The sequence below is a fragment of the Calidris pugnax genome, unplaced genomic scaffold (assembly GCF_001431845.1).
Source record: "Calidris pugnax isolate Ruff unplaced genomic scaffold, ASM143184v1 scaffold225, whole genome shotgun sequence".
NCBI lineage: Eukaryota > Metazoa > Chordata > Aves > Charadriiformes > Scolopacidae > Calidris > Calidris pugnax.
In genome coordinates this window covers 3,479,148-3,507,146 of record NW_015091072.1, presented here as the reverse complement: position 1 = coordinate 3,507,146, position 27,999 = coordinate 3,479,148, and the positions used below count along the sequence as shown (strand labels likewise).

General features: G+C 43.7%; 1 protein-coding gene across 4 annotated transcripts; it reads left to right on the top strand.

Annotated features, from left to right (window-relative positions):
- The first annotated feature begins 23 nt into the window (after nt 1–23).
- MAB21L3 (mab-21-like 3 (C. elegans)) lies at nt 24–26,412 on the top strand. Of its 4 annotated transcripts, none has more exons than XM_014957072.1 (10): nt 24–1,556; nt 2,039–2,176; nt 5,887–5,981; nt 7,284–8,731; nt 12,913–13,053; nt 15,102–15,173; nt 17,682–17,973; nt 20,784–20,965; nt 21,777–21,971; nt 25,172–26,412. In XM_014957072.1, the coding sequence occupies exons 4-10, from the start codon at nt 8,684–8,686 to the stop codon at nt 25,403–25,405; spliced, it is 1,164 nt and encodes a 387-aa protein (XP_014812558.1). In that variant the 5' UTR covers nt 24–1,556; nt 2,039–2,176; nt 5,887–5,981; nt 7,284–8,683; the 3' UTR covers nt 25,406–26,412. The 4 variants fall into 4 exon arrangements, with proteins under 4 accessions (XP_014812558.1, XP_014812557.1, XP_014812556.1 ...); XM_014957071.1 differs by having other exon boundaries at nt 24–2,176; nt 7,284–7,366; nt 8,548–8,731; XM_014957070.1 differs by having other exon boundaries at nt 24–2,176.
- The last annotated feature ends 1,587 nt before the right edge of the window (nt 26,413–27,999 follow it).

Genomic DNA, 27,999 nt, shown 5'->3' with positions numbered 1-27,999 from the left:
TTGGAAAAGTCATTCATGCCACTTGCCATTTCTTTTTCTAGTAAAGATGACAGCAATGCAACTGAGCAGATTTACCTCTGTCTTGTGGAAGAAAGAGGTAATACACACCAGAAGTATTGCAGGATTCCTTCTGATCTCGTTTTGCCTTCCACACTCCTGCTACTGAGAGGTTGCCAAGATATAACAATCCTGCAATCTGTTCTGCAGCTGAAAGTGGGCAATTTTGTTTGTTTCTCTACACTTTGTATAATCCTTGCACTAGCTTGGCAAAACTACAATGGAGAACGTCATGAGGACTCATTGAAGGGAAGGCTGACTGATCCATGCAGATGGGATTACTTGGAAGTTTGCAAGTTCAGAAAGAGTTTTTAAAATCTAGTTCAACTAAATTTTGATTCAGCTATGGTTTAAGCCATGGACCAGATCCCAAAGCTGGAGTGCTCTAATGAGGGGGCCTATTCATTTATTATTTTTTTTTTTTTAGAGTTGTTGTTAACTCTCTGATGCTGCATCTTGCAGTATCACACTCCTGATCTCTAACATGTCTTCCACCTGCTTCGCTTACCATCCATGCAGGACAAGGTGACACCTTTAATAACGTCCTGGTGGAGCTGTCCTGCAGGTGTGCCTAACATACACAAGCAGAGAAACAACCATAAGCAGAACACAAGCGCTTTGCGCAAGTAAAAACTACTGATGAAGGAAGTTGTTCAGTGTAGGGTAATTCCTCTCTTGATCAACTGCTCCTTCTTCCAAGAGCTCCTGTGAAGCTTTGACACCTCCCAAAGCTATTAGCTTGGATTTGGTAAGAATCCTCTGCCTCATTTTGGATGGTAGGTGCACCACATAGTAGAGGTTACCTCTGCACAAGTCCTAGCAATTGACTGACAGTTTCTCCCCCTTCTCCGAATGTGAGGTACTGTCTTCTCAACTCTGGGCTCAAGGAAAAGTAGAAGGTGTTAGAGGGAGTATTCTGCCTACAGTTAAATCGAGGAGCCAAATGCGGGTCAGTACAGAGCTCTCCTGTCTGACAGGAGGCAGAGGTAGGCTCCATCCTTCAGCATGCCTGTACTGCCCTTTGTCAACATCTGCCACGTCAGCTTGGGCCTTCAGTGCTCTGTTTGTGTTTTTCTATGGTGTTGGTTTCCTGCTCTGCAGTCACCCTTGTTTTTCCGTCATAGTGAAAGTGGCTATTTGTACTTCACATGTTTATTTTCCCTTCGATTTTAAACCTGCATCAAGGCACCTTACTGTTTGTGCTGCAGATGCTGACCCGTGGATACATTTGCAGTTGGTACCAAATACACACCCTATTGTGTATGGGTTATTAACTAGCAGTGGGAATCTTGAGCTTGTCCAGACTGTGTTCTGTTTGGGTCAAGGTCTCTCTCCAGTTTGCTTGATATTCACTTTGAAGTGTTTGATTAACACCTGGTTAAAGGAAGTAAAGAAAAGTCCTCTCACACCTCTGCAAGCCCTGCCAAAGCACACGTTACCATTGCGGTGATTAGGATAGAACCTTTGAGTACTACAGCTGAAATTGGCACCAGCTCCAGGTAAGTCACATTTTCTCACCAAAGCTTTTTTGCTTTCTTGAACCCTCCACCCCAACTCCTATCTATAAAATAGAGCCAGGGTGATTTTGCCAGATCATGGGTTATGTTAAATTGTGTTCGTAACGATGATGCTGGACAAGGTGTATCTCTGTTGAAGTCGGTATAAAGATGTCATAGAGAAACCAAATATTCTTAGGAAAGTAATTTTTATTGTTTTGATCCTCGCGTAGCACATAGGGAGAGCGAGCTTTTGGGATGATGTGGCTTTCAGAAACAGTGTGCATAAAGGTAGGAGAAAGCAGTGCTTGGACACTGGCCTTTTCTCAGAGTTGTTGGGTTGTTTGAATTGAGGGTCTGTTATTTTCCCTAAAATTTTGAATTACAGCTGTGGCCTCTTGGTCTTTTTCTCTGCTAGGCTTTGGTTTGTTAGAGAGCAGTGAATGGAGAAGTTCACTCAAATGAGACTTTGTTGTCCCTGATAGCAGGAGCTGGACTGAATGACCCTGGATGCCTATGAGTGCTGTTCTGCTTCCACTTCTCTTCTGACCCAAACTCAGCGTGGTGGTGCAATAGCCTGGCCAAGCGACTTGTTCTGCATATTCCTAGTGCTTTTATTCCAGGTTTGTTTCTCCTCCCACGATCCTGCTTTCAGCACCCTGAATCTGTATTTAACTAGTTCTAGCCCTAAATATCTACCCTGTGTCCTGTCACTGCCTGGAGCAGATGCAGCGCAAATGATTGACCCTCTCCCTTTGGCAATTTAGCTTTGACTGCACAAAACAGCCAATAAAGTGGAAAGGGCTGGGCAGCTGATTACGGGGATTAACTTGAAGCTGTATAGTTTTATGGTCTAAGATAGAGGAGGAAGTGTTGGTTTGAAGAATGCAATTGCATTCCTCCTCCTTTCTTCTGCTGCCTGCTCCTGACGATAACAGGTTTGTAGAAGTTGCCAACTAAAAAAACAGCATACATATTTGCCAGACACAGCTTGGGCAGAGGCTGTTAGCTCATTTTCCAGTGACTGAAGCTGGAGTGTGTAGCAATGCAGGTCATGATCTGATCTGTCTAGAAATTCTCTGAAAAGACTTGACTGAAGCCTTTGCTGAGATTCTGTCTCATATGAGGCTGCTTCTCACTGAAGTTTGTCTGCTGAATCTCTTGATCAGCTTTGTGGTACGTATGTCATACTTTTAATAAAGCATCTCTTTTCTTGCTTCTGCTGGTGCTGTCATTCTTGTCTGTATTGTAATTGCTCCCTCGTGGCAACTGTTTCCCTTGGGGCCCTCGTACTATAGAGTTTCTTAATGATTCTTAATGAATCTTCTTCCCACCCAAAACACGCAGTTGCCTGGCTCTTTCCCTGTGCTTTTCTCAAGCTACTTCTAATGTTATACTGGCAAATTCTTCTTCAGCATCTCATTTCCATCCTCTCCTCAATGCCTTGTTAGCCTCAGAACACAGCACAGTGTCCAAATTGACATATCCTGGGGACCACCTATTAGTTGTAACTTTGATATCTATTACCTGTGTGTGGCATGACACAAGCTGAGAAGTTTGATCAGTTTTTACAGCATATTGTCCATACCACTAAGCAAGATCATACAAAACCACAGCTGCTTTAATGTTGTTCAAGCTCCTGCTGAACAATTCACTCTGTTTTTTTTTTAGTCTCACTTCCCTCCCGTACAAATACATCTCCCAGCACTCAGAAGTAGGTTCCAAGTGCCAGGCTCTTTGGGTCTGGAGACTCTTCTCAACTGCTTACTGAAGCTCATGTGTTTGTTCTGCAATAATATTTTCATCAAGAGAAAGCAATAGATCTTATGGGTCCGTAGCTGTCATTGCCCTGTGAGGTATGATGCCTAGTTTCTAGTTTTGGCTCCAATGAACATTTGGACATTTTTTTACTAGTCAGTCAGTGGCTGAAGCACATAAACAGTGAGGCCAGTGTGAGTCTCCTCTCTCCCAAGTGAGTTTGCGTTAGAGTGACTATTCTTACTTAACACTGGTGATTTATTCAATTTGATTCCAACTGCAATAGACTCAAGCAATAAGTTCAGAATAGGGTCAGTTTGGACGCAAGAGCAAAGGGTAAAAATAATACCAGCTAACATTGTTTGTGCTCTGGAGGGCAGCCACAGAAAAAACACCAGCTCCTGGAAATGCTGTGTTCCAGTCTGATTCAGCTCCTCATATAGACAGAGCATCATTGCAAATGTGCTCCTTGTTTGGGCGCTTGTTGATCTCAGCTGTGGTCTGTCTGGCCCAGAGTTATCATGCCTCTAGATTCAAAGTCCTTTTCTTGACAGCTGAAAATAATAAGTCTACCAAGAGCCAAGCAAACCTATGCTGAGATCAAAAATGAGCCAGCTTTTTCTCACCTGCCAAGACTTCCAGTGCTAAATGTTTTTCCAGTTGCGCTGTGCTCTGCCAAACATCATGTTTTCTCCAGATGCTGCTCTTCTAGCCATGTGTTTCAGTCAGTGAGAGCTGCTTGGTACTGAGCATTTCCTTTTTGGCATTCAAGCCATTTACCTAGGCATATACATAAAAGTGCTGGAAGGCTCCTGTTTTTCTGAATGTTTGCCACAGGTAGTTTTTCAAGATGGTGAGACATCCTGGTTGAAACAATAGTTCAGTGGTTGTAGTTTAGTGATGGATAAAACATAGTGACAGAGGAAGAATATCCTTTGCAGATGTTTGGAAATGGTCTAATGAAATATTTTATCTTTGAATCGTGATGCACTGAACTATTTCAGTTAACTTCCAGAGGATAATACGTGGATTTAGTACTCAGAATGCCTGTTTTCCTGCCGAACATCTTAGTCAATTTTCCTGGGAGCCTCTGAGCTGATGAAGCCAGAGCTCCCAGGTTCCTGAACCCTTGCCACTCACTGAGCTGACTGCTATGAACTTGGAAATTTCCAGACTCTCTCTGAGCAGCTCACCATGTGGGGTGCCAGTGATCTTGGCAACACTAGAAGCCCTGCTATATGATTTCTGTGTGCTACCCAGTGGCTTGCTTCTTAACAACAGCTTCAAAACTGACTGAATTGTTGCGAGTTTGCTAGTTTGAAGCTGGTCAGTGGTGGGTAGCAGCATCATAATCTCAGCATTTTTCAGAATTTCCTGTATCTTCAGCTAGTGACAATGGAGTTGTCGTTTTCTTTGGAAATGCTACGCTGCAGCCTGAAAAGATTCAGGTTGTAATGTAAATAATTTTGGATTTCAAAACTCTTACCAGGTTGAAAGAAATCGTTTCTAGCAAAGGCTATCTGCCTTTTTCTGACCTGCCCAGTCTGGCCACAAATGGAAAAAAGATATCGGGCTTGATAAACCACTGGACGTGATCCAATCCTGTGCTTAGTTTGGAAAGGATATAAACCTTTAACTTGCTTGATATGAAATGCAGGCCCAAGGCTAATGTGAGAACGTGTGGCAGTGAGAACAAGCAGCACAGGCATTTGGAGCATTTTTGAGCCTGCCAAGTATTGATCGGTGAGGGGTGGGAATGAGTAGAGAAGCATTTCAATTTGGCATCCATATGTGACTCTGATGCTGTCACAGTGGATTAGCAGCAATTTCTTTTCCCTCTAGTCCATCCCAGGCTTTTGTCATTGAAGCATCCCCTTTGCCCGTATCTACTTGTTAAAAGACAAAGTGAAAAAAAGATAATAAAAAATTACAGAGCTTGTGCCCCCCAAAAAGCCTGATTATGTTATGCTAGTGTCCTCTGAATGGAGACTGAACGGTAAGGAACCATCACTGCTAAAGACTGTTACAGTAAAAATGTTATAGGGGATTCAAGCTACAATTACTCATTTTGTACAGTCACTTAATTCACTAATGGGGAGAAATGGGGCAACAGTTTAAGAAGGCAAGAGAACTGTCAGAGATTATTAAATCTACTGGGATGATTTGTTTTGGTAGTCTCTCTTGACCCAAGTACATGCTTCAGCTAATGCAGCAGACTTAATGCCTCTGGTAATTAGAGCAAGAAGTGATGGGTCATCATTAGCAACTGCAAATTAAGGGTTCTATTTCATCTGGAAGGCAACATCTTCAACTGGACTTATTTGTTGCCGCTGCAGATCATCTCTGAGGCACGAGTGGTACATTGGACTGACTCATTTGTGTGATTTAGTAGAGGGTTTTTAATATATGCTTACTGTTCCACATGAGTAGTTTTTCTAAATAATTGCCAAACAGAAAAAGCCACAATATTGGACTTCCCCACGCCATTAATACTACTGCTGTTATTTACATGATGTTGGTGATTTTTTTTTTTTATTGTTGTACAGTACACAGTTCAGATTATTTTCATTTATAGGTTTGAAATATATTTGTCACATCTACGAAACTGAAGAGTGAAGAAAGGAAAGCCAGGCAAGCATAGAAAGCATCAGTATTTGGCAGCTTGAGAAGGTACGAGCGCCAATCTAATACCACTCAAGGTATATATTCACAGAATACTTTTGTATGTGTTTCCCAGAGCTGCAGTTGTATTCAATCCTAAGTATTGTCAAAGGCGTCAATGAAGATAATACATCATAGATTCAGTATTTTTGCAGATACTAGGAAATCCCTAAATTCTCGTAGCAGAATACCAATAAGAAAATTAAGACACAGGTACAAAGGAAATTAGCCACAAACTGAACTCCATTACAAGGTGCTATGAGGTGGGAACTGGAATAAAACAAATGGGGGAATGTAGTACAGCTGAATCATTTCAGATGAACTTAGGCAGATCAACAGGCAGGCAACTCTGACTTCAGAAGGCCAAGATACTGAAGTGTGGTTTGAAAATGCTTGAAAGCAGCTGGATAAATCAACGGATGCTTATGAAACAGAATTTGGGAAATTGTCTGTGGTCAGCTAGCTGGATAAGTGATGCTGATAACCTCCTGAGGGACAAAAAAAGAAGGAGCAAAGGTTGCAGTACCCTCAGGAAGAACTGTCTGAGGCTGAGCATCCCTCTCAGATATATGCCCAGACCCCAATGGGGGCTTAAGCCTCTTCCAAAAATGAGGAGAAAGGAAGGGATTCAGAGGTGTCAGAAAGTTCTCAGTGCAGATGGGAATCTCGTTAGAAATAAGTATTCTTGGGGAACGTAAATTTTTTAATTAACAGAGCTCAACAGCTCTTTAGAGGGCTCAGATCCATGATAACTGATGGATTGTGAGCTAACTAGTACTGAAAAGGCCTTTTCTGTTCGCATCTTCATCCCATTGCCTGTCTTCAGCAGGGTGCTTGGTATCTCCATGAAGCAACTGTGAGCTTTTCCCGTCTGTTCAGTCTATGGCTGGCTCTGCCATCAGACTGACACTGGGGAGAGCTGGATGGAAGCACATGGCCCTGGCTGATACTCTGTGAAGACATTCCTGAGGCAGGCCGTGGCCAGCCCTGCTCAGGGAGTAGTAGTTGTCCATTCTCCTTCAAGGAACAAAATACGCATATTGTAGGTGCAAGAAAGCGAGATCTTTCATCTCCCCTTGCTTTCTGATACACATCTGAGATTCTGGGTCTTAAAGTAATGTATGGTAGTGTTAAGGATGTTGTCTTCTATATATACAGCTAGCTGCCTGAGAAGGCAGAAGGGAATTAAAGTTCTAAGGACACACTTTTGATGGAATCTGACCACTGAAAAGGTTCATTCTCCTCTCTTCAACACTCCAGCCTGCCCCTCCAAATCCTTCCTGACCTATTGTTCCACTCGCCTTCTTTCAGATCCTGCCTTTTTTCTGGCTTCCCCAGCAGAGCTCGCGTACACTGAAAGACAGCTAGTAGGCCTTGAAGTGAACAAGGATGAGGTATGGTTCCTTAAACATCAGGGGGCTCATCTTTTTCAGTGCTCAACTCCCATGGAAGCTGGTTTGGGAAGTAAATGCCTACATGTCTTTGTGAAGGAGTCCCCAAGTCCCTCAGCGAAAAGATGAAGACAGGTGCCTGGGAGGCACAGAGAAAGGTTTGATTTGCAGATTCTAGGGAATCAGACATCCTACAGGTATTGGTAATCCATTAATTTACTTAGCGTTTTTCTGTTAATAATGAACATCATGAAGGACAACTCGCAACAAGAGTACCTGCACTGAGGTAGCACCCAGTACCTACCGCAGTGCTGCCTTTTGCCAGCTACTGTAGAGGTAATAAATCAGTCAAGGGATGTCAAAGTTCAGTTTCCAGGGGGAAATAATGATTTTACTCAGGAATGGAGTGTGCCTTCCTTAATAAGGGACACTTAGCAGCATGGGATCTCATCTCTGTACTCTGTCACTCCCTTCCATGTGATGATGTACCGTTTTTTTCTAAAAGCCACCAACCCTCACTGGATCAATGAGGCCTGATCAATTGTTTTTCCCTCTGAATTATCCATATGGGCTTGTTAGCTGAGCTGCTGGCAGAAAACAAGAGGCAGCTTTCTGTCTGTTTACTGTAAAGAAAGCAAAGCAAACTCCAGGAGGGGACAGGCTGCAGGATATTTACTGTCAATACAGCCGGAGAGAGAGAGGAGATATAAGGAGAGGGGAGGAGAGGGGAGCAGAGGCTGCAGACTGCAACTCAAATGAATGATCTGAGTGTAAAAATACCTGTGCAGCTTCAAACGGGCAGTGGGTGGATTGAAGTCAACCAGGGATAGCTGAGAGTGTTTAACAAATGGTTTGGTGAAGGGCTAGTGAAGCAGGGAAGTACTTGTGGCACACGGAATAATAATGGTGTGCATGAGCAGACTGAACCTGCAGTGCAATCTGAAAAGCACTTCCAGATCTGCCCTGAGACAGAGCGGTAGCTGGGGCATTTCCCTGTGCGCCTGCATGCTAGACCCACCATTTAAAAGTAATAAGGTGAATAATAATGATTGAACTTAAGAAATAATAATTGGAGCTAGTTTTCCAAAGCAGCTGGATGTCACCACTGTAACTGAGACCAGAAAAGAAATATTAAAAAATAGGCATAATTCCTTGCTTCTCCCTCTCCTCTTCTTCATCCGCAGCGGAATTAGGTGACCTGATCTTCACAGGACAAGAAGGCTCTGAGCAGCTTGCCCTGAGTGTCCCTCTAATTCCAGAGGCAGGTAAACAAGCGAAGAGTGAATTCACACGTTAAAGAGCAGCGAAGACCATCTTGCCATGAAACCATTCACAGATGAAGATGTAGAAATCTACATCCAGAGCAAGGTAAGGCTGTATCTGTTCAGATTTTCTGTCTCCCACACTAGGTGTTGATTCTGAAGGGTGCCAAACTTGACAGTTAGTTGCTTGCCTGCTGTCTTCATTTCTGAGACAAGACTGGGTGAAGTTTCAGAAGAACTGTATTTCTAATGAGATTTCTAGGTTTTTGTTGCAGAATGTTATCAGGAATCTCAGTTGGTAGCCTAATTTTTCAAGGTGCTTGTACTTGTCTTTAGATATCTTGAATTTTTGCTCCCAATCTGGAATTCCAGATGTGAGACTAGCTGTAATTGCCAGCATTTAAGCTAAGGAAAGGTCCTTGCCTCTCTCCTTCTCCAATGGTCTTGGCTTGACGGAAACAAGGCTGAAACCACACCAGGAGTTACCTCTAAGAAAGATGCATATAGGAACTAGAAAGAGAGGTAGATATTGTTAGCATTCACCCATTTGTCTGTCACCTCAGTTAAGGATACTTCTCTATACACCACAATTAAAATAACATGCCTTATTAGCACATGCAGGTTTGAACCACGTTTCTATTTTATGAAACATTCCAGCACTCTATTTTTTCCACATTATGAAATGAAGTAAACAATGATGAAATGGTGATAGTCTGCTTTCCCCAACAAAACACAAGGCACTAAAGTGAAAAATAATTTCAGAATGGAAAACTGTAAGGCTTTCTTTTCTGTAAAGGATGAAATATTCTTGTACCTTGAAGGGGCTGGTAAGAAAGATTTGTTTTCTCTATGGAAATGTTTTGATGACAAGTAGGTGTCTTTCTGTGAGAACTTTCATTGTCAGCCATGCAGTGTTGTGCACTGGAAAATCATTCCATGAGAATCTGTTCAGTGAGCTGTAAGAGTGAACACTTCTCTGAAGGTTTATAAAGCAGAGCTACAAAGGAGAGAACAGAGGGAAGTCATGCACAGGAAGATGCTCATATGACTGCCGTAAGTACAAGGAACAGAAGCAGAGTGTAGTTAAGTGAGGCTTATAGTTGCCAATATTTTAGGTTCTACTGAAAGTCTGTTTTCTAGCAGCCTTCCATGGCTGGGTTCCTGGTTTCTGCCTGCTCTGGAGTCTTCTGTCCAAGTGAGGCTGCCTAACCTTCAGGCAGCCCCAGTTCAGCTTGTCAGATGCTGCCTGTTTTTGAAAATAGGTCAACCACCTGGTGCAATGAATCTCTGTGATACCAAAGATTTCTTCCTTAAGCCACTCAGCAAAGGAAAAGCTCAAGTGCATATGGAGTGGATTTAACTGCGTATATAAGAACAAACCCAAATGTTCTTAACAATCCCCAGTAAATCTCAGTCCTGTTTCCTTCCTCCATAATAAAACCGTAATTGACTTTGTTGTTCTGATTTTGTGCATTTGCTTTGGCATGATTTCCAAAGTTAAGTCATGGTGAGGGGGATGTCAGTAGGTGGCAGAAGTGGTTGTCCAACAAAGAGCTTATTCTGTCTTTTTTCACAACATGTCCATGCTGGTGCTAAAGACATATTAGATATTTATTGCCTTGGCTCTTCAGAAGCTGCATTCACTCTCTCAGAAAGAGATGTTTAGTGGTACCTCCCTTAATATTTTTTTGGAGAGTCTATATTCCCTTAAAGGTGTCATGACAACTGCTGTAGCCTAGCAAGTAGGTGATGAAGGCATAGTTAAATGAGGCCAGGCTGGGTTGGATGGATTCTCCCAGGACACTGGAGGTGGTAGAAAGTGTTTCTAGCAGATGCCCCTCACAGAGAACATAGCATGAGCAATACGTACAGAGGCACTCTTAGATCGCCATTTGAGCTGAGCCACAATGATTGTATACTTTCAGTAGAAAAAGTCTGGGGTTTGTGTCTAAAAGATCTTACAGGTGGGCAGCTTTCTCTACCACTCATGCTTGTTGGTGAAACCATTAGGAGTCTTGTTGAGCAAGTCAAGCTTGTTGAACTGCTGTGAGTTCTTCTGGATGAGCAAAAACATGGCAGAGAAAATAGCTATAGCTACAGATGGAGAAGTGCCATAAATGAAAGCTGGGATGAGGAGGTGAAAACGAGCATGGGCTAAAAAATTTCAGTATAGATTTTCTTTTTAAAAAAAAAAGTGCATGTAAACTAGATAAAACTAGTCTCAGGAGACAAGGATGAACTGGAATGAGGAGGAGAGTGAATTTCTATGGAAATTAAAGGGTATTATATAAACATCAGGGACTACGTTAACATAGCAAAGAATCAGGATGTCAACGTTAGATGAGAGCCCAGGAAAGGCAGTAAAATACTACTGTCTGATATATTTTCCACTTGCAAAAACTATTCAAACTCAGTAAAATACCCTTGTCTTGGTTGGCTGGGGGGGAAGTATTCAAACTCTGCTTGTCTTCAAGTTCAGTGTGACTCAATTGCTATTCATCAATTAATTGATCTTAGGCAAGCACTAGTCCTTTTTAGTCCATTGTGCGGCCCTGTTGTTGTGAAGAAGTGAATCTATTTGTCACCTCCCGGGGCCGGGGAGACATTGCAACTTGAGTGTTTTGTCGGACAGTTCAAAGTTTGAAACAAAGGTGTCCAAATGGACTTTTAAGTGCTTCTTAGTGGTATTTTCTAAAAGGGAGAAGAGTGTTTTTTAGATGTTGAAGAAGATAGAAAGAAGACACAGGAGTTGAGAACAGAATCACACAATGGGTTTGTTTGGAAGGGACCTTTAAATATCACTTAGTCCAACCTCCCTGCTGTTAGTAGTGACATCTTTCCTTAGATCAGGTTACTCAAACCCCTGTCCAACCTGACTTTGAACGCTTCCAGGGATGGGGCATCCTCAACTTCTCTGGGACACGTGTTCCAGTGTCTCACCATCCTCATTGTAAAAAAATTCTTCCTTATGCTTTTGTTTCCTTTTGCTTTGGTCTTTGATAATAACAAAAGACTACAGCAATTATGTTTGACTGTAGCAATTATGCTTGATTATTCACTTCAACCAAGCTGTTAATGATCTAACACTCTTGTTTCATACTTGCAAATAGCTCAACTTAGTTGCAAATAGCAATAATAAATAGCAATTTAGTTCTAGCTTCAGGTGTGTTTTCATTTTCTGGTCTAGGTCTTTCAAAGTTCCTATCTGTTTCTGAATTTTTTTCTTGCCTGCAAACAATGACATTTAGTAGAATATGGTATGGAAAAAGAATAACCAAGAAGAAAAAAAAAAACACAACAAGACAAAAATAAAGCAAAAATTTCAACCAAATGAGATAAAGCATTAGGATTCAAAAAATGACAGTCTTTATATCTCACTCTGCATAGGTAATTCTGGATGAATAAGTAATAAGGAATATGTTCATTAACAATAGCTGAATCTCCTCACTTTGGTAAATGTGTAAGGATATTTGGGAAATATTTAAATGCCCTTTACTAACATGATTCTTTTATGTTCCTCCTGTTGAATCTCCTTGTTCAGATTTTGACCATCTCCTTATGCTCCATTCATTTTTAATCATACGTGAAGGTTCAGGCTCATCTTTTGTTCTTCTGAGTCATCAGTCCTTCCAAGACTCAGACCTTCCACTGAAATAATTTTCAATAAAGAAATCACTACTACTACTTGAATTGAAGAACTGTTCATCAAGTCACACCAACACCTAGTCCCCAGTGGGACCAGGTTTGGAAAGATACTTGCTCACCATCTAGGAGTAGACCCTCATCTGTACTTCAGATATGAAGACAGTTTGGATACTTTCAACATATAATGTAGGCATCTAAACGCTGCCACATACACCAGCAACCTGAGTAATCCACAGAGTATCTGTAATTCTTGAAGTCTTCTCAGCTCATGGAATGAAAGTTCCTGGCTATGAGAATGGCTGGTGTATGGAGGGGAAGAGCTGGGTTTTCTGCATCAAATGGATAAAGAATGAGACTGTGGCCAGTTGATAGCAAATTTATCTGTGTAATGACTCTTTCCCTTCCATCCAATGGTATTGGCATGGAAATATTAATGCTTGGCAGTCTTGAGTATGGCCCTTCGGTGTTTACCAGCTCTGTCTCGTGGTAAGTTGGTTGTAACCCACAAGGAATGATATGTTTTATTCCCAGCACAGCACAGGGGCAAGTGTTTCAGGATGCTTTAAGTTGATTCTCTGTTTCCTGATGAAGACAAAGACTGCAGTTACCTGTAATATGAAGTGTCTTTCTTGGAACTGACAGGTGGAACAGCGACAATGTCTGGTTTCCAAAGCAGTGGAGGAGGTGCAGAAAATCATCCAGCAACTGACTGCAGAGATCAGCTATAAAGCTACACGATTCCAGGCTATCTCCAACTCTGGCATTCACAATGAGAATATTAAGGTACGTACAAGAGTTCTCATATACTCTCTGGCAGCTCGTAGGCAATCAGTAAGTGATTTCTCTATTGTGTAAGTGTTTGTTTGGACAGGTACCTCACCCAAAACCCCACAGACAATGCATTGACATTTCACTGTGGAAGTTCTAGTGACTGACTGGGTCACAGGGACTTACTCATGGACATCTTACAACTAGAGGAGCATCAGAGAGGGCCGGGTAAATCAGGCAGAGCCTCTTTTTACAACTGCTGCTTTTACAAAGAGTGTCTGTTGCCAGAGCTGTCAATCTGCAGGCAGAAGTCAAAGCTCTTTGGGAGACAGAAAGCAAAACTTGTACAGCACTAGCATAAGAAGAAAAAGATGCTCATGCCTTCATGAGCTATGACTCATATTTTTCACAGGTGGAAAACCTGTCAACTCACTTAAAAAATCTTTCTTCTGCTATGAACATTAGAAAGCTCCTTCAGAAAAATATGGTTTTTCTTGGTCATGGATTGGAACTTCTTTTTTACTGGGGAAAAAAGTATTAGTGGGAGATTAGTGGGAGAAGTTAAATGTCTCCCCATTTTAAACCATCAAATACCAAAATATTAATGTCCTGTTCCAGCTGTGGACAAGATTAGTTATTTCCTGTGACTACTTAACACAAGAAAACTAGTGTAGGGATATAAGGACTAATCATAGCAATGGCAACTTCAGATGAAAATGGTCTCTTTCATCTGAACTAGTTTACATACTCCTAGCTATGTAAACTCTTATATTAAAATGCAGCCAGTTATGGATCAAAACACAGCAAACATATAAAAGCATGAGGCAACTTTTGCAGCTGTCTGGTCTTGAAAGGGAAGAACTATGTGTGTATCAAGCTGCTGGAAGGGTATGGAGGTGGAGGTAGAATATAATCATCCAGTCTGACGTGCTCTGGGGACAAACATTCAGATTTATATCTTTTCTGGAATTTTGCCTATCCCAGGGCATGTGGCCTTGCTGGTAGGAATGACCACAGTGACGTAAAATGGTGCCACATCCTGGTCTGTGTGTGTTCCTTAGTGCCACAGAATGCCATCCACCTCTCATGCTGGAACAAACCTGTCCAGTGTCAGGGCAAAACTGTTGTTCTGGAGAACAAAGCAGAACAAAACCAAGGCAATCTGTTCTGAACAGTAATTTGGTATTACAGTAGGCTGATCTGAACAAGCTCTGCTTAAAAGGAATCCCCAAGATTTATTTTCTTAAAAAGTAGCAGAACTGTTATTCATTCTTAACTGAAAACAGTGCTATAAGTCTGTGATAGTCACACTAAGGCGGCCTGGGTAACTGTTCTGTAGGTATGGGGCAGCAAAGAATGGGTTAATAAGAAATTTTTTTTTTTGGCTTGGGCTGTTCTACTTCCAAAAAAATAGAATCTTTAAAACCACTGTTGACATAAATCAACATAGAGGAGACTCGCATCAAGGGAAAGTCAATGTATTTACTATTCTGTGTTTAATTTTGCGACATTTTTTTCCTGTGAATTAAATTTACAGGAACTTCTCAGAACTTTCAGCTTCTGATTCAACATGGTGAGGGGTCCAGATTTGTTGCGAAGCTACAAGCCTCCTCCTAAATATGCAGGGCTGGGTGGGGAATATAGAAGAAAAGTCCTGAGATACGTAATGTTTTTCTGCAACCCAGGAGACAAGAAGTCAAAATCTTTAATATAAAAATTGAGATAAAATTCAGACGGACGGATATTTTATTTTTAAAACTTGTAAATGTCTATTCTAGTTTTGGCCCACCCTTTTTGCAGCTGTCAGCTGTGCAGGGCTGATGCAAAGGCTGTGGAGGCTTCAGTAAGGTGTAATGAGCAGATCAGCATACTGAGTAATTGCCAGAACAGCACTGCCCAATGGCATTCCCAGGTGTTTTAATTGGAATCGTGGGGTGGGGAGGGATTTCCCTTTAATAAACAGGCTAAAAGGAAGCTTGCAGCTTTGCTCTGCGAACGGATGACCTGGCACGTGCTTTCTCTCTGTTCTGGGTGCTTCTTGTTTTCCTTTCTGCTTCTCTCAGGATCAGCCAGCTTTACTGGCCAAGTGGTCAGCTATGCTTCGGGGGAAGCGCCCGTTCCACCCATCCATCCAGGTACAAAGCCTTTCTGCCACCTGGTGCCTGCTGGTCTGTGTGCCTGCTTCCTCCTCGTCTACCCTCTTCTTTAGACAACTGCACTCCCCCACCCACCCAACCCATCCTCCCGTGACTGTTTCATCCTCTCTGCAAAAGACTTGCTTTTTTGCTCACAGCATAAATATTTCATTTCTAACCTGCTGTTTCTGCCTCCCTGGGGTATCCTGGCGAGGATCGCAAAAATGAGTCTGTATTTAATTTGCCCAGCACACTGCAGGCAGGCTTTTCATATAGAAGAATTGGCCGTAAGTTACACATCCCAGAATTCGAGGCTTTTATTAAATAGCCTGGGACTTGCTGGAGCCCGTGGTCTGCATACAGCACCTAAGATCATCGTGTGACAGAGCATAGGTGTGGGGACTGGGATTTGTTTAGGCCAAGAGGACACCAGCTGCCCAGCTTTACAGTGCCATCCCCAGGGTTGTGATTTCTGCTGTTTTCTGGGAAGCCCCAGGTAGGGAAGCCTTGTGGTTGGTATTTGAAGGCCCTTGTATAACACCTGTAGCTCTCCCCTTTAAATCTGCTGGATGCCAGTGTGTACAAGGCAGCGTCTTGGTATGGGAAGGAAAGGTTATTTATCTGCAAACGTGGCCGAGGCAGTGAGATGAGCAGTAACTGTATGACAGCCATTGTATTTTTCCTCAAGGAGCCTAGCACTTCCTTCCTGAGCTGCTCACAAGGCTTCTCAGCCCCAGCAAACCTGAGCTGTGCACGTCAGCTTGGTCTGCAATGTCGTCCTTCCAGTGTTCTCCTGCCTTTAGGTGGTTTGTGTTTGACAAAAGAAGGGCCATTTCTGTGCTTCTTGCTGGCCGCCTTTTGTATTTCAAATCTCTTGCCAGGGAGCAGGGTAGACCAGCTGCTCCCCATGGGAGAGGGAACCAGGAGATGAGCATGACAGCACAACAATGCCTCCTCCATGTCCCCAAGTACAGCAGACCTAGGGAGGGCAGCTGGGGTCAGCTGAGAGTCTGGATCATCAGGCAAGTCTGAGGTCAAGCCAGGAGCACTCATCTGGGGTCACGTCAGGATCAGGCCCAACAATGGTAACCAGGGTCAGGTGCAGCCTCTTGACTGTCAGGCAAGTCCATAGTGGTCAGGTAGGTCTGAGGTCAGGCTGGGAAGGCAGTCTGCAGGTAGGACAACAAGGTCTACGGCCAGTCACAGACATAGCTGTCACACAGTTGGAGACCAGCATTAAAGGGGGGGGGAGTCAGGCTCATGGGCAGAAGGTATGGGTAGAAGTCCCATTAAAGCTTGTTAGTGCCCTCAGGGCTCCTGCACCTTTGCAGTAATACTTTTAAATCCCCTGAGCTACCAGGAGGGATACCAGAATGTTTTGGATTAGTACAGGAGAGTGACAAGCGTGTTTTGTTCACCTCGGGTGTACCCACCTTGCAACAACTGTCACTTCGCCTTATTAATGCCAGTGCAAGTTAGTCTTGGTAGCAAGTGGAGTTGAAAAGCTTCCGAGTCAACACAGTGAAAGTCTGAAGGAGATTGAACACCCTCTCTTGAGCCATGATCACCAAATGCTTCCAAGCTACTGTTTGGAGAGATGTCTGGCTGTGTCCTGGGCTGGTATGAGGTTTTGTGGTATTTGTGTCACCTTATTCACTCTTTGCAAATGCTGGTTCAGCACTGGTTTTGTTGGGAAATGGTCATTCCCAAAGTGGGGCCAATTCCTTGGCTTGCAACCGAGCCTGTTTGAGGGTTTGTTGTCCATCGGTTACCGTTTCCATCCTTACCCTGTTTCTGGCTTCGTCTCAGCGGGAGATGCTGGTTCATACAGCACAGCTGGCCAAGACCAGGGTTTATTTCTGAGACTGCCACTGCCTGTGTAGGCTCAGGCGTGTCACTTGACTCGTGCCTCTGTCTCTTAAAGGTCAGACATGCAGACTGAAACACTTGTAAAATGAATGGGCCGTAGCCTTATTTTACTAATGCCCCATAGCGGACTTGAAAGTGGTCAGAGAGTACACTTTTTGCCATAGTTATTACTACTATTGAACACTAGGCTTATCCCTAGTAACAATGCTGAGGTAATAACTTTCACTATTTTGCTTCCTTTTGCTGGGTCTCAAAACATGCTCTCTCATATTTTCCTGCTTCTTGGAAGCTGCTAGTTATTACATCTCCATGCAGTTACAGTTAGAAGTAACAAGGGAGAGGGGAAACCATGGCAGGTGTGGTGGCAAATCAGTCAGTGTGCTCTTGTCTTCTATAGGCCGTGGCTGTCACATCAGACTCCTTCCAAGACAGTTTCCTTTTAGTTTGTGTACCTTCAAAGTAACCCTCAGACATGCATGAAACAGGTCCTGGCTGTGTTCAGTAGCTCCCATCATACCATGGCTTTTCCTTCACTCCAAAACCCACAGTTTTACCTATTACTTCCTTAACCCTCTTTTCCTCACTTCAGGCTCATGGATCTGCCGTGTCTCCTCTCTCAATCTCTCTGCACTCTCCTAGGTCTTAGCACCCAGCCAATTCCTCATCACAGTCCCTCTGCGTGGCCTGACTGGGTACAGGGAATGCCAGGTACGGCACTGGCGTTATTACACCGTGCATGGAGCCAAGCTCCTGTCCTCCGTGCGGGACCCTGAGGAATTGCATCAATGGCTAGAGGTGGAGCAGTTCTCAAAAAGCCTTCAGCAGTGGCATGAAAAAGATGTGAACATCGAAGGTGATCTGGTTCCAGCCAAAGTCCTTATCGTCTTCCGGGAGCTGGTGGAGAAGTCGATTATCTCCTGTAACCTCTCCAGTGAGTTTAGTGGGGACAGGTATAAGGGGAACTGGCTGTCTTCTGCAGCTGATAGAGGGAAACCATCACACATACAAAATATTTGTTTGGCTCACATGATCAGAAGTTAAAAAACAAAAAAACCTCCAAAATTAGGGAGCATTTAGCCCTCTGCAGTGATGTGTGTAGACCTGCATTGAAGATAGAATTAAGTAGTTCTTGGGTTCCTCATACCCAAGATGCTGTTCCTTTCTTAGGAATTTGGGTAGGGTCTCCAGCAGCATCCCCCTCACAGTTCAATCAAGATGCAACTCAGATTTTCAGAACATTTAGGAATTTGTTTGGGAAAAACCTTTTTCTACTACAGCATCAGCAATATACCGAGACTATTAAGGAAGATAGTATAGGAAAATTGGATATAGGGAAGGTGCATAAGTCAGAGGAGAAAGTGCTTAAAGACATGTATTGGGCAGATAATGCTCTGAGGAAACCTTAGCTACCCGTAGATTTCCAGCATGGGATGGTGGGAACTAAGTAGAAGGACTTCTACTCAAGTGAAGTCTGTTGGACAAGTGCTCTTTTCCCCAGTGTCCAGGCTACTCCAGTCCTATTCAGGAGAACTAGATTCAGGAAGTTTGCTTTTGGTAGTGGTGCTGATCCCTCTGTGAGCAATCCAAAGTGCCGGTTTATTTCCTGTGGCTATTTATACTGGAAATGCTGATCACTGACATAACTCAATCAGTGGTGCGTGCAACGTGCCTTCATAGCTGCAACATCTTTAGCAAGATGCTGACTGAATAGTGATCTTCATGCTTAATTGTTAACATCCTAGAGGCGTGTTATAGACTTCAGGTAATGAACACTTGGCTTGGTCCAAGCTAAATAGTCTATGTCCATCTCTTCACATTAAGATACTGTAACATGATCAAATCCAGACTCTGGTGCCTCTTCTCATAGCATGTTTCCAAGATGACTTTATTCGTCAGCAGCATGTTATGGGTCTTCTATATTCCAGAGGAATAGGAGCCATTTCCACTCATCTGATTGCCCTCTGAATGAAATAAAACATGTTAAAGTCAAACTCAGCTAGATCATTGCATTCTTCCAGGAAATATTTGCTGTCATAGAAATGGAAAGGCTGATGGAAATGAAATTTCACTATTGAAAGACCAGATGGAATGGGGCTTGCACCTGAAAGTTTGCTTATGTGAAAGTCATTGTGTTGAAGTGAAAACCTGCCATTGTGTCTAGCAGCAGTACGTCAAGTTGTTGAGCCAGGAGAGGTGTTTCCAAGGGATCCAGGGAGTGATGTTTGGGCTGATGATTCTGATGACTTTTTTGTAAGGCCAGCTGGGAGGAGATTGATGCAGAGGGCATGAGCTAAGATGAAGTCAGGGGAAGTAATTACCATTCTTGTTCATTTCTGTGAAGAATGAACTTCCTTCATCCCACAGTGCAGCTAAAGTCACAGAAAAAAATCCCTGATTTCATTCCTTCCCTATTTTTTAATTCTTTGAGCACCAGCAAAACCAGATTTTTTTGAGGTGTCTCAATATTCATTGGTGGAAAAATCGGTAGTACAATTGTGATATTTTTGGAAATGCTATGAATGTGTTTACGTGCTGACACTGCTGTTGCTCTAATGCTTTTCAGCTGCTAGGGATCCCTGCTGAGGGCCTGGGAGCAGTACAGTTCCTGGTTTGGTGCCAGGCTTGGCTCAGCAGGGAAATAACATGGCAGATTTTACTAAGAGTTATAAACTTCTGGTTGGGATGGACTCCACTATTCGCAAGGTAATGCACCCCAGTGCTTCCTGGAGGAGATGCTAAATTACCACTGGGAGTAGCAAAGTATTTCCTCTTCGGGGGCAGAGTATGTTCATCACTGCCCCTTCAAGTCTGTTGCGTGGGCTCCTTGTGGAATTGCTCCTTATCCCATGCCAGTCAAGATGAGGTGGGTTAACACGCTACTGTAACCTACTTACTGCAATCTGCTCTGTCTTTTACTTCAGTGGGTTAGAGCGTGATCATGCAATTGGCTCAGCTGGCAAAGTTGAAGGGACAGTGATCCTGCCAGAGTGATAGGGGAAACTGAGGGCAGAAACTTCTTCCATGGATGCAGTTGGACCAACAGGAAACATCTCACTGAGTCCATTAGTTGCAGCTTTCATTCCTTTCTGCTCTCTTAGAGCGTGTTGTTCCTGGAGATGAGCCACTCTTCTTTCACCAAGGAAACTTGCCTCCAAATCACCACGGAACTCTTTTTGATGCTCAGCAGCCCCAGTGAGGCAAGCAGTTAGCCCTTTTTGTACGACTGCTCTGCACAACAGGCCATAAATTCTGGCATTGTCTCCTGTGCAAGTGCATCTCCAGGAACAAAACTTATGGATACCCCAGAAAACATTCTGAATGACCAGCAAGGGTAAGTCTTTTGGTCTCATCACAGATTCTCTGAAGGAATAAGCAGATCCTTAGATATGAAGTGTTCATCTGGTCCCTTCTAATCTGCAGTGATGTCCTTGTTGTACTGTACCATTAAAAATGTTAGGTTGCACCAGCTGTCTGTATTTTTAAGAAGCTGCCCCTAGGATTTAAGAGGACCTAAAGAGGAAAACAAAAGCATGATAATTGAGTGTAAAATTGAGAACTTCATCTTCTTCCTATTCTTGTTCCCCAGATGATAAGGTTTTTTTCCTTTTATTCTGCTTATGGCACTGAAGAGAAAGTGTTAAGACACTACAATAGATCTGCAAGGCCCTAGACAGCCCTTTACTTGGCTTGTGGAGAAAGTCCTTTTCTTCCTTATTATCTTCTCCTGTTGTTCCTTCACAGGTAAAGTGACAGTGCTGGAGAGCTTCAGCTCAGTGGTCCGGGTGGCTGTGGAGACATCAGAAACCCAGGTTGAGGTGGAGCTGGTCCCTGCTGTGGAGATTCCAACTTGCTGGCCCGAGAAAGCCAGATGGCCTCGTTGCCTTAAGCGTTGGCCTTCCCAGGAAAAAGTGCAGTGCATCAAGGTGAACAGTGTAAAAAATACTACTAATTCTGAACTGAAATTTATTTTGCGGGTTTCTGACAGTGGTTTCCCAGTTGAAGGACTGCATGGTGAAGGCAGGCTACAGCATGGTTGGAACAGCATGGTATCGCTTCTCTAGAGAAGCAATTTTTCAAAGTATTCTGGCAGATTTTATTGGGATTTTTTCCCCTATATGGTGATGAATTCTATGGAAGTAAAACCGAGTTTGCTGTTTATTGCACAAGTTTCTTGCACACAGCTCTGCCTGTGTAGGCTCAGTCCTGATCCACATCATTCTTGCTGTTCTGCTCTGCCTCATGTAAACCTTCTGCACGTGGGCCACTGTCTTCTGATTTTCCCTCCAGCCTAACCCCGTCTTTCCCTACAAAGCTCATGGCTTCATGGCTGGATTCTGGCACTTCAGCTTAGCCCCAGCTGCCATGTTCCTGCAGGTCCAGTTACGCCTTCCAGTCCTGCTCCCCTCTCACGTACAACCTGCTGCTTCATGGCAAGGTCCCTGCAGAATTGTGCCTCTGCTTTAGTAGCACTGCTGGTACTGCACGTGGTAGATCTAGAGCTAGATCTTCTGGAAGTAATTGATGTCAGCTCATGAGGAAACAGACCAAATTGCATAGTCATTTGACTAGGACTTAGGGTGGGAGCATGACCCACGTTTGCTGCCTTAGCTAACCCTGTTTAGAATACAGTGCCCCACTTTGAGAGATGTCACATATCCTTTCTGTAACATCCCTCTGCATTACTCAGAGAAGTTTGCCTCTGATGTAGTATCATACTTCCCTTTTTGACCACAGTCACTTGGTTTCGACCTTTTGGCCCGCTCCAATTATCACTGGCAGCTGTGCTTCTCCCGTGCTGAGCATATACTCATGGAAGGCCTCGATGAAGATGGTGGTTGTCGCATGAAGTGCTTCAGGGTCATGAGGCAGATGAAGGAAGATGTCTGGTGTGCTGGAAATAAGCCTGTCATCACAGCTTATCACCTTCAGGTAGGCATCACCATGATACCAAGATACAGTCTCAGAATCTGTTGCAGGAGCTTCTATCCAGTGATGTCAAAATACCATGACATAAATCACTGTAGTTTCTCCTATGTAACTTCTAACGTAACTCTCAGAACTACAGCACTGTTTCATTGCTTCACAGCAGCATGAAATTCAGTAAATATAAGTTCCAAACTTCAACAAGAAACTAAAGTCTGTAGGAATATTATGATTGCAGCAACACAACATAAATAACGTTAGAGACGAAGCTCCTGCTCTGTTGTGACTTCATATAGGCATTGTAATGTTGTCTTTTATTGCACTGTTACTTCCTGCTTCTTGACTATCCCAGACATCCATATCCATCTGTCTGGTGGAAAATTGTGCTTTTGTCTTTCTGGATGTGCACCAAACAAAATTCTCTTCAGTGAGCATGAATGAGGTGCAAACTGACTTGTTCTGGTGGTGTTTTACTTGGCGTACGAAAGGAAGAAAGAGGTAAAGGGGTGGTAATGTCCTCCCTGCACATAATTCAGGGTTCAAGATGGCTTCACTTTACAAACAACATTTGTGAAGAAGAGACAGAAAGTTCCGCTATGACTGTGTCGCTACACCCGAGACATTGATGGACCACAGGCAGAACCATTTATCAGACAGTAGAGCAATTCTGTTTTCTGGACCTCCATCCTCTTGGTATTGCCAGGGATGGGCTGTTCTTCTCTCACTTTGAAGACCTAATCCACCAGAATTCCACAATAGTTACTGATCTTTTGGTGTCCAAAACCATATGTGATGCCAGGATTTCTCCTAAAGAAAAGGTTGTGACCATCAAATCTGTTATAGTCATGGGACTAATCTAAGTCAAGATATTGTCAAAAAAAGAGTTGATGAGTCTGGTTATAGCTTAGCAAAATGCAAAACTTCTCAATGCCTCTAAGAAGAAACGGTGGAAAAACTGTCATAGATAGGAAAACCATTTTCCTATCTAGTGGAAAAACTATCATAGATAGGAAAACCATTTTCCTATCTAGTGGAAAACCATTTAACCATCAGTAATGATCGCTTGTGCTGGCTCAGGGAGAAGAGGTGCAGGAAGTGCTGTTGCATGGACTCTTGATCCAAATAAAAAGCCCTTTAGAAGCTCTTCAGTTCTTTACTGTAACCATACCTCAGGCTTTTACTGCAAGAGAGGATTGGTTTACCAGACAGAAGGAATGCTTCAACATTACTTACATTAAAAAAAAAAAAAAAAAAAAAGAGGGAAACAGCGGAGAAACTAGCAGCTGAGCAGAGGCTTAGTGTTAGGTTTCTTCACATTATTATGTTTCCACTGTTTAAAGCATCCAACAACTATTATTAAACAAGACTGCACACAAAAAAGTCCCTCTATGACACAGGAAATCCTCCCCCAAGAAGTTGTGAAAGCCTCAAAGGGATGAGTAGATGTACTCATTATGTTTACCTCCATAGGATGAAGTTCAAGATCAGAAAGTTCGGCAAAAGACAGCAAGAGCAGCATATTTTTCCTTTTCTCCAGAAACTTCATTGCAAGTGGGCCCATGGATCTTGCTGAAGTAGTTTTAGTGTGACAAAAGATAACTTCTCTGCAAGTCTCCAAGGAGTAGCTCTTGCAGAGTTACAGCTTCAATTCCTCACTATGCCTTTTTTTTTTCCTCTGGCAACATTAAAAAAAAGTCTTTCTGGTTATTGCAGCTGTGAACAAAAAAAACTGTTCACATTTGAAAAGCTGTCTGAGAATAAATTCCTCAGCACTGCAACTATTACAATGCCTACTAGAGGGAAAAAAAAACAAACAACAAACCCAAACCAAAACAGGCAGTCCAGAATAGTGTGGCTTATTTGAAGAACTTCTATCTCTGAAGAAACAGAGAAGTTAAAGGCTGTAGTTTGGCCACATCTCACAGCATCCCTGGGTCGCTTTTTGGGTTGCTGAATCTGCAAAATAAAGTTGGGATTCTGAGGAAAATAAGGAACTTAGCAGAATTACTGAATCCAGGATGGATGATTTTGTACTTTTAAAACAGATTTGGGGTTGACCAAGGCAGTCAGTATGGCTTTTTTGGTAGACTAAGTGTAAGTACCTCCAGAAAATTCTTCTCAGTCATAGGGAAGTTTGTAAAAATGCAACATGGGCACCATAAAAATAATACAATAAGAGCAATAATCATATGCATTTTGTTATTATAACCATGGATTTCTCAAATGTAAAATAACATAAAATAAACTTAGGGGACTAGAACATAGTGCATGCTTTTAGTATCATGTATCAGGAAAACACAAGCTGCACTTACCAGAAAGCCTGCCCTGCACCTGCAAAAGTTGCTTGGAAAAATCTGTTTGGGATGCAGATGTGTGTGCATCTGCAGTACAAATACACCTGAACCTAACGAATAATTACATTAATCTGGTTATTCTTCTCTCCCTCTTTGCACCTACTGGCTTCTACACTTGTATAATAGGCCATTTTCTACAGCCTAAAATGTCTGGCATTTCTCCAGGGGCTGCTGCTTAAGGATGGCAGATAGAATCAGAGAATGGTTAGGGTTGGAAGGGACCTCAAAGATCATCGAGTTCCAACCCCCCTGCCATGGGCAGGGACACCTCCCACTAGAGCAGGTTGCTCAAGGCCACATCCAGCCTGGCCTTGAACACTTCCAGAGATGGGGCATCCACAACTTCCCTGGGAAACCTGTTCCAGTGTCTTGCCACCCTCACAGTAAAAAATTTCTTCCTGAGATCTAATCTGAATCTTTTTTCTTCCAATTTAAAACCGTTTCCCCTTGTCCTATCATTACACCTCCTGGCAAAGAGTCCTTCCCCAGCTCTTCTATAGGCACCCTTCAGATATTGAAAGGCCGCTATAAGGTCTCTCCGGAGCCTTCTCTTCTCCAGGCTTATTTTAGCAAGACTGTTTTCCTCAGGCTCCTGGCCCAGTCAATGGAGAAGTGCTCCTCTGGGGGGAGAGATCCTAACCAGGCACGTCGGAGCTGCTCTGCCTGATCCCCAGAGGAGGCTTTAGCTGTGATCCCTCTGTCACAGAAACGTTAACACGGGGAGAGAGCAGCGCAAGTCTCTCCGATTTCCAAGGCTGTCAGCCACTTCCCAGCACTAAAACTGCCTTGGTAAGCTGTGTGAGCCCTCGACAGAACCTCTAACACCTCTTCTCTCCCATCTGCTTCTTGCAGACAGTGCTATTCTGGACGTGTGAAAAATACCCACGCACCAAGGATTGGCGCTGCTTCCCTGAAGCCTTTCTGAGGCTGGTGCAGAAGCTGCACAAGTGTGTAAGCCAGCACTTCCTCAAGCATTACTTTGTTAAGAACACCAATCTGCTCAAATATGCCAACACCAGTGACCTGGACTTGGTGGCCAGCAAGCTCGCGGTCTTCTTGGAGAACCCTGTCTTCTGCCTGGACTAAGGCAGGAAAAGGCCTCCTCACCCCAAGCCTGAGCAGATCCCTCGCCTCCTCTCCCCACCTGCGGTTGTTCTTCGTGTCCTTCCAGTACATGTTGCAGCTGGCTTTGTAAGACAGTTGGCACATGCAGCGTGAAAGAGAAGTGTCAAGCTGGCAGCAGTGGGCGGTGAAAACTGATGGGAGGTATTGCTTGATGCCCAGCTGATCTAATTTGCTTTCAACAGTGACAGCCTGCCTGGAAGCTCCAGCCAGTGAAACCCAACTTTCTGTGTCAGTCAGAGCAGGAAACTGCCTTGTTCTCTGCCTCTAATCTTGTGACACCTAAGCAGAGCGATGGTGCAGAGAAGTCTGGCTCTGCTGCCTACCCGCTGTGTAACCTAGCACCTGTATTGTTGCTGCCTCCCCCTTTCTCACAAGGACAGTGGGTTTGATTCCCTGCTTGCCTCCTCACAGGCCAGCTCTGCAGAAGAGCAGAGGAACCCTTTCTGAAGTGTACTGAAGCTGGAAGCTTCCTCAGAGGCACTTTGATGCCTCCATCTCCAATTAGATGGGATCCTGTTCCAGTACAAAGGTAGCCATGCAGCTAGTGTTGAATAGCTTAAGGGAAGCAAGAGGAGAAATGGTGGGGTTTGCCACCTCTTCATTTTTCTCTCTACTTCCATTTTTCTTCCAGTTGCTTCGAATAAGTTTTCTTCGTGTTTGCCTTTGCCAGTTATGTTAGTGCCATACAAGGAGGGTATTTTGCAAGAGCAGATTTCACTCCCACCCCTGGCTCCATCCAGCAGGCTGGAGGAGGAGCAGGTCTTTCCCTAGTTGTTTGCACCCACATATTTTTGGGTGGTGTACAGAGGGAGAGTATTTTTTCAAAGGCTGTTAGCTCCAAAACCCCCAGTGCTTTTCATATTATATATGTTTAAATAGAAAATCAGTTTTAGTGTTTCAAAATAACAGAGTTCTAGAATGAGTATAAAGAATGTTGGCTTTGATGTTATTAAATCACTGAAACTAAACCAAAGTGGTTTGTGGGTTGTTTTTTTTTTTCCTTACACCTGCGCAGAAAAGTAAATAAGTATTTCCTTTGCCAAGGGAGGTGGCAGAGAGGATTTGCAGCCCTTACTCCAGGGAGCTGCTGCAGGGGATGGCCTGCGAGATGACCATCCGTGGCAGAGCATCTCCCCCTTGTGTCGAATTATGGTTCAACCGTGCATCTTTAGCACATCCTCTGCTTTCTGCTTTGATTTTGCACAGGGGAGTATGTTCACAAGTCCTTGGGGCCTGATGGGATTCACCCCAAAATACTAAAGGAGGTAGCAGATGTTATGGCAGGGCACCTTTTGATCATCTACCAAAGGTCTTGGGAATCTGGGGAGGTCCCTGCTGCCTGGAAGCCAGTCAGAGTTATTTCAATTTACAAAAAGGGGGTGAGGGAAGACCCGGGGAACTACAGCCCTGTTAGTCTAACCTCATGCCCAGAAAAATTATGGAGAATATTATGCTGGGTACCATTAAAAGGTATTTAAAGAAGAATGCAATCATTGGGCAGAGTCAACATGGGCTCACAAAAGGAACATCCTGTTTAACTGATTTGATATCGCTCTGTGATAAGGTCTGCCTAGTGTAGGAAGGGAAGGCAGTGGGTGTAGTTTTTTCTGGATTTTAGTAAGGCTTTTGCTACTGTCCCTCACAGCATCCTTCTGGGTTCATGATCTGCTGGGTGAAGGGCAGGGCTCAAAGGGTTGTAGTGCATGAGGCTATATCTGGCTGGTGACCAGTCACCAGCGGTGATCCTCAGGGCTCAGTTCTGTTCAATATATTTATCAATGATCTAGATGCAGGAGTTGAATGCACCATTAGCAAGTTTGCTGATGATATCAAACTGGGAGGTGCTGTAGATTGGAGCATTTGGCTGATGATCAATGGGATGAAGTTCAACAAGTCAAAATGCCAGATTCTGCACCTGGGACGGAGTAACACTGGGCACAAGTAGAAATTGGGAGAAGAGGGCTGTAGAACAGCCCTGAAGAAAGGGACCTGGGGGTGGTGGTGGGCAGCAGGCTCAGTAGGATCCAGCAGTGAGCCCTGGAGGCCTCAAGGGGTGCATCAAATGCAGCATCACCAGCCAGTCAAAAGAGGTGATGGTCCCACTGTGTTCAGCTTTGGTGTGGCCTCAGTTGCTGATGATATCAAACTGGGAGGTGCTGTAGATTGGAGCATTTGGCTGATGATCAATGGGATGAAGTTCAACAAGTCAAAATGCCAGATTCTGCACCTGGGACGGAGTAACACTGGGCACAAGTAGAAATTGGGAGAAGAGGGCTGTAGAACAGCCCTGAAGAAAGGGACCTGGGGGTGGTGGTGGGCAGCAGGCTCAGTAGGATCCAGCAGTGAGCCCTGGAGGCCTCAAGGGGTGCATCAAATGCAGCATCACCAGCCAGTCAAAAGAGGTGATGGTCCCACTGTGTTCAGCTTTGGTGTGGCCTCAGCCAGGGTGCTGTGTGCAGGTCTGGGTGCCACAATTTGAGAAGGATGTGAAGATCCTTGCATGTGTCCAGGGGGTAACAAAGCTGGTGAAACAGCTGGAAGGAATGTCCTATGAG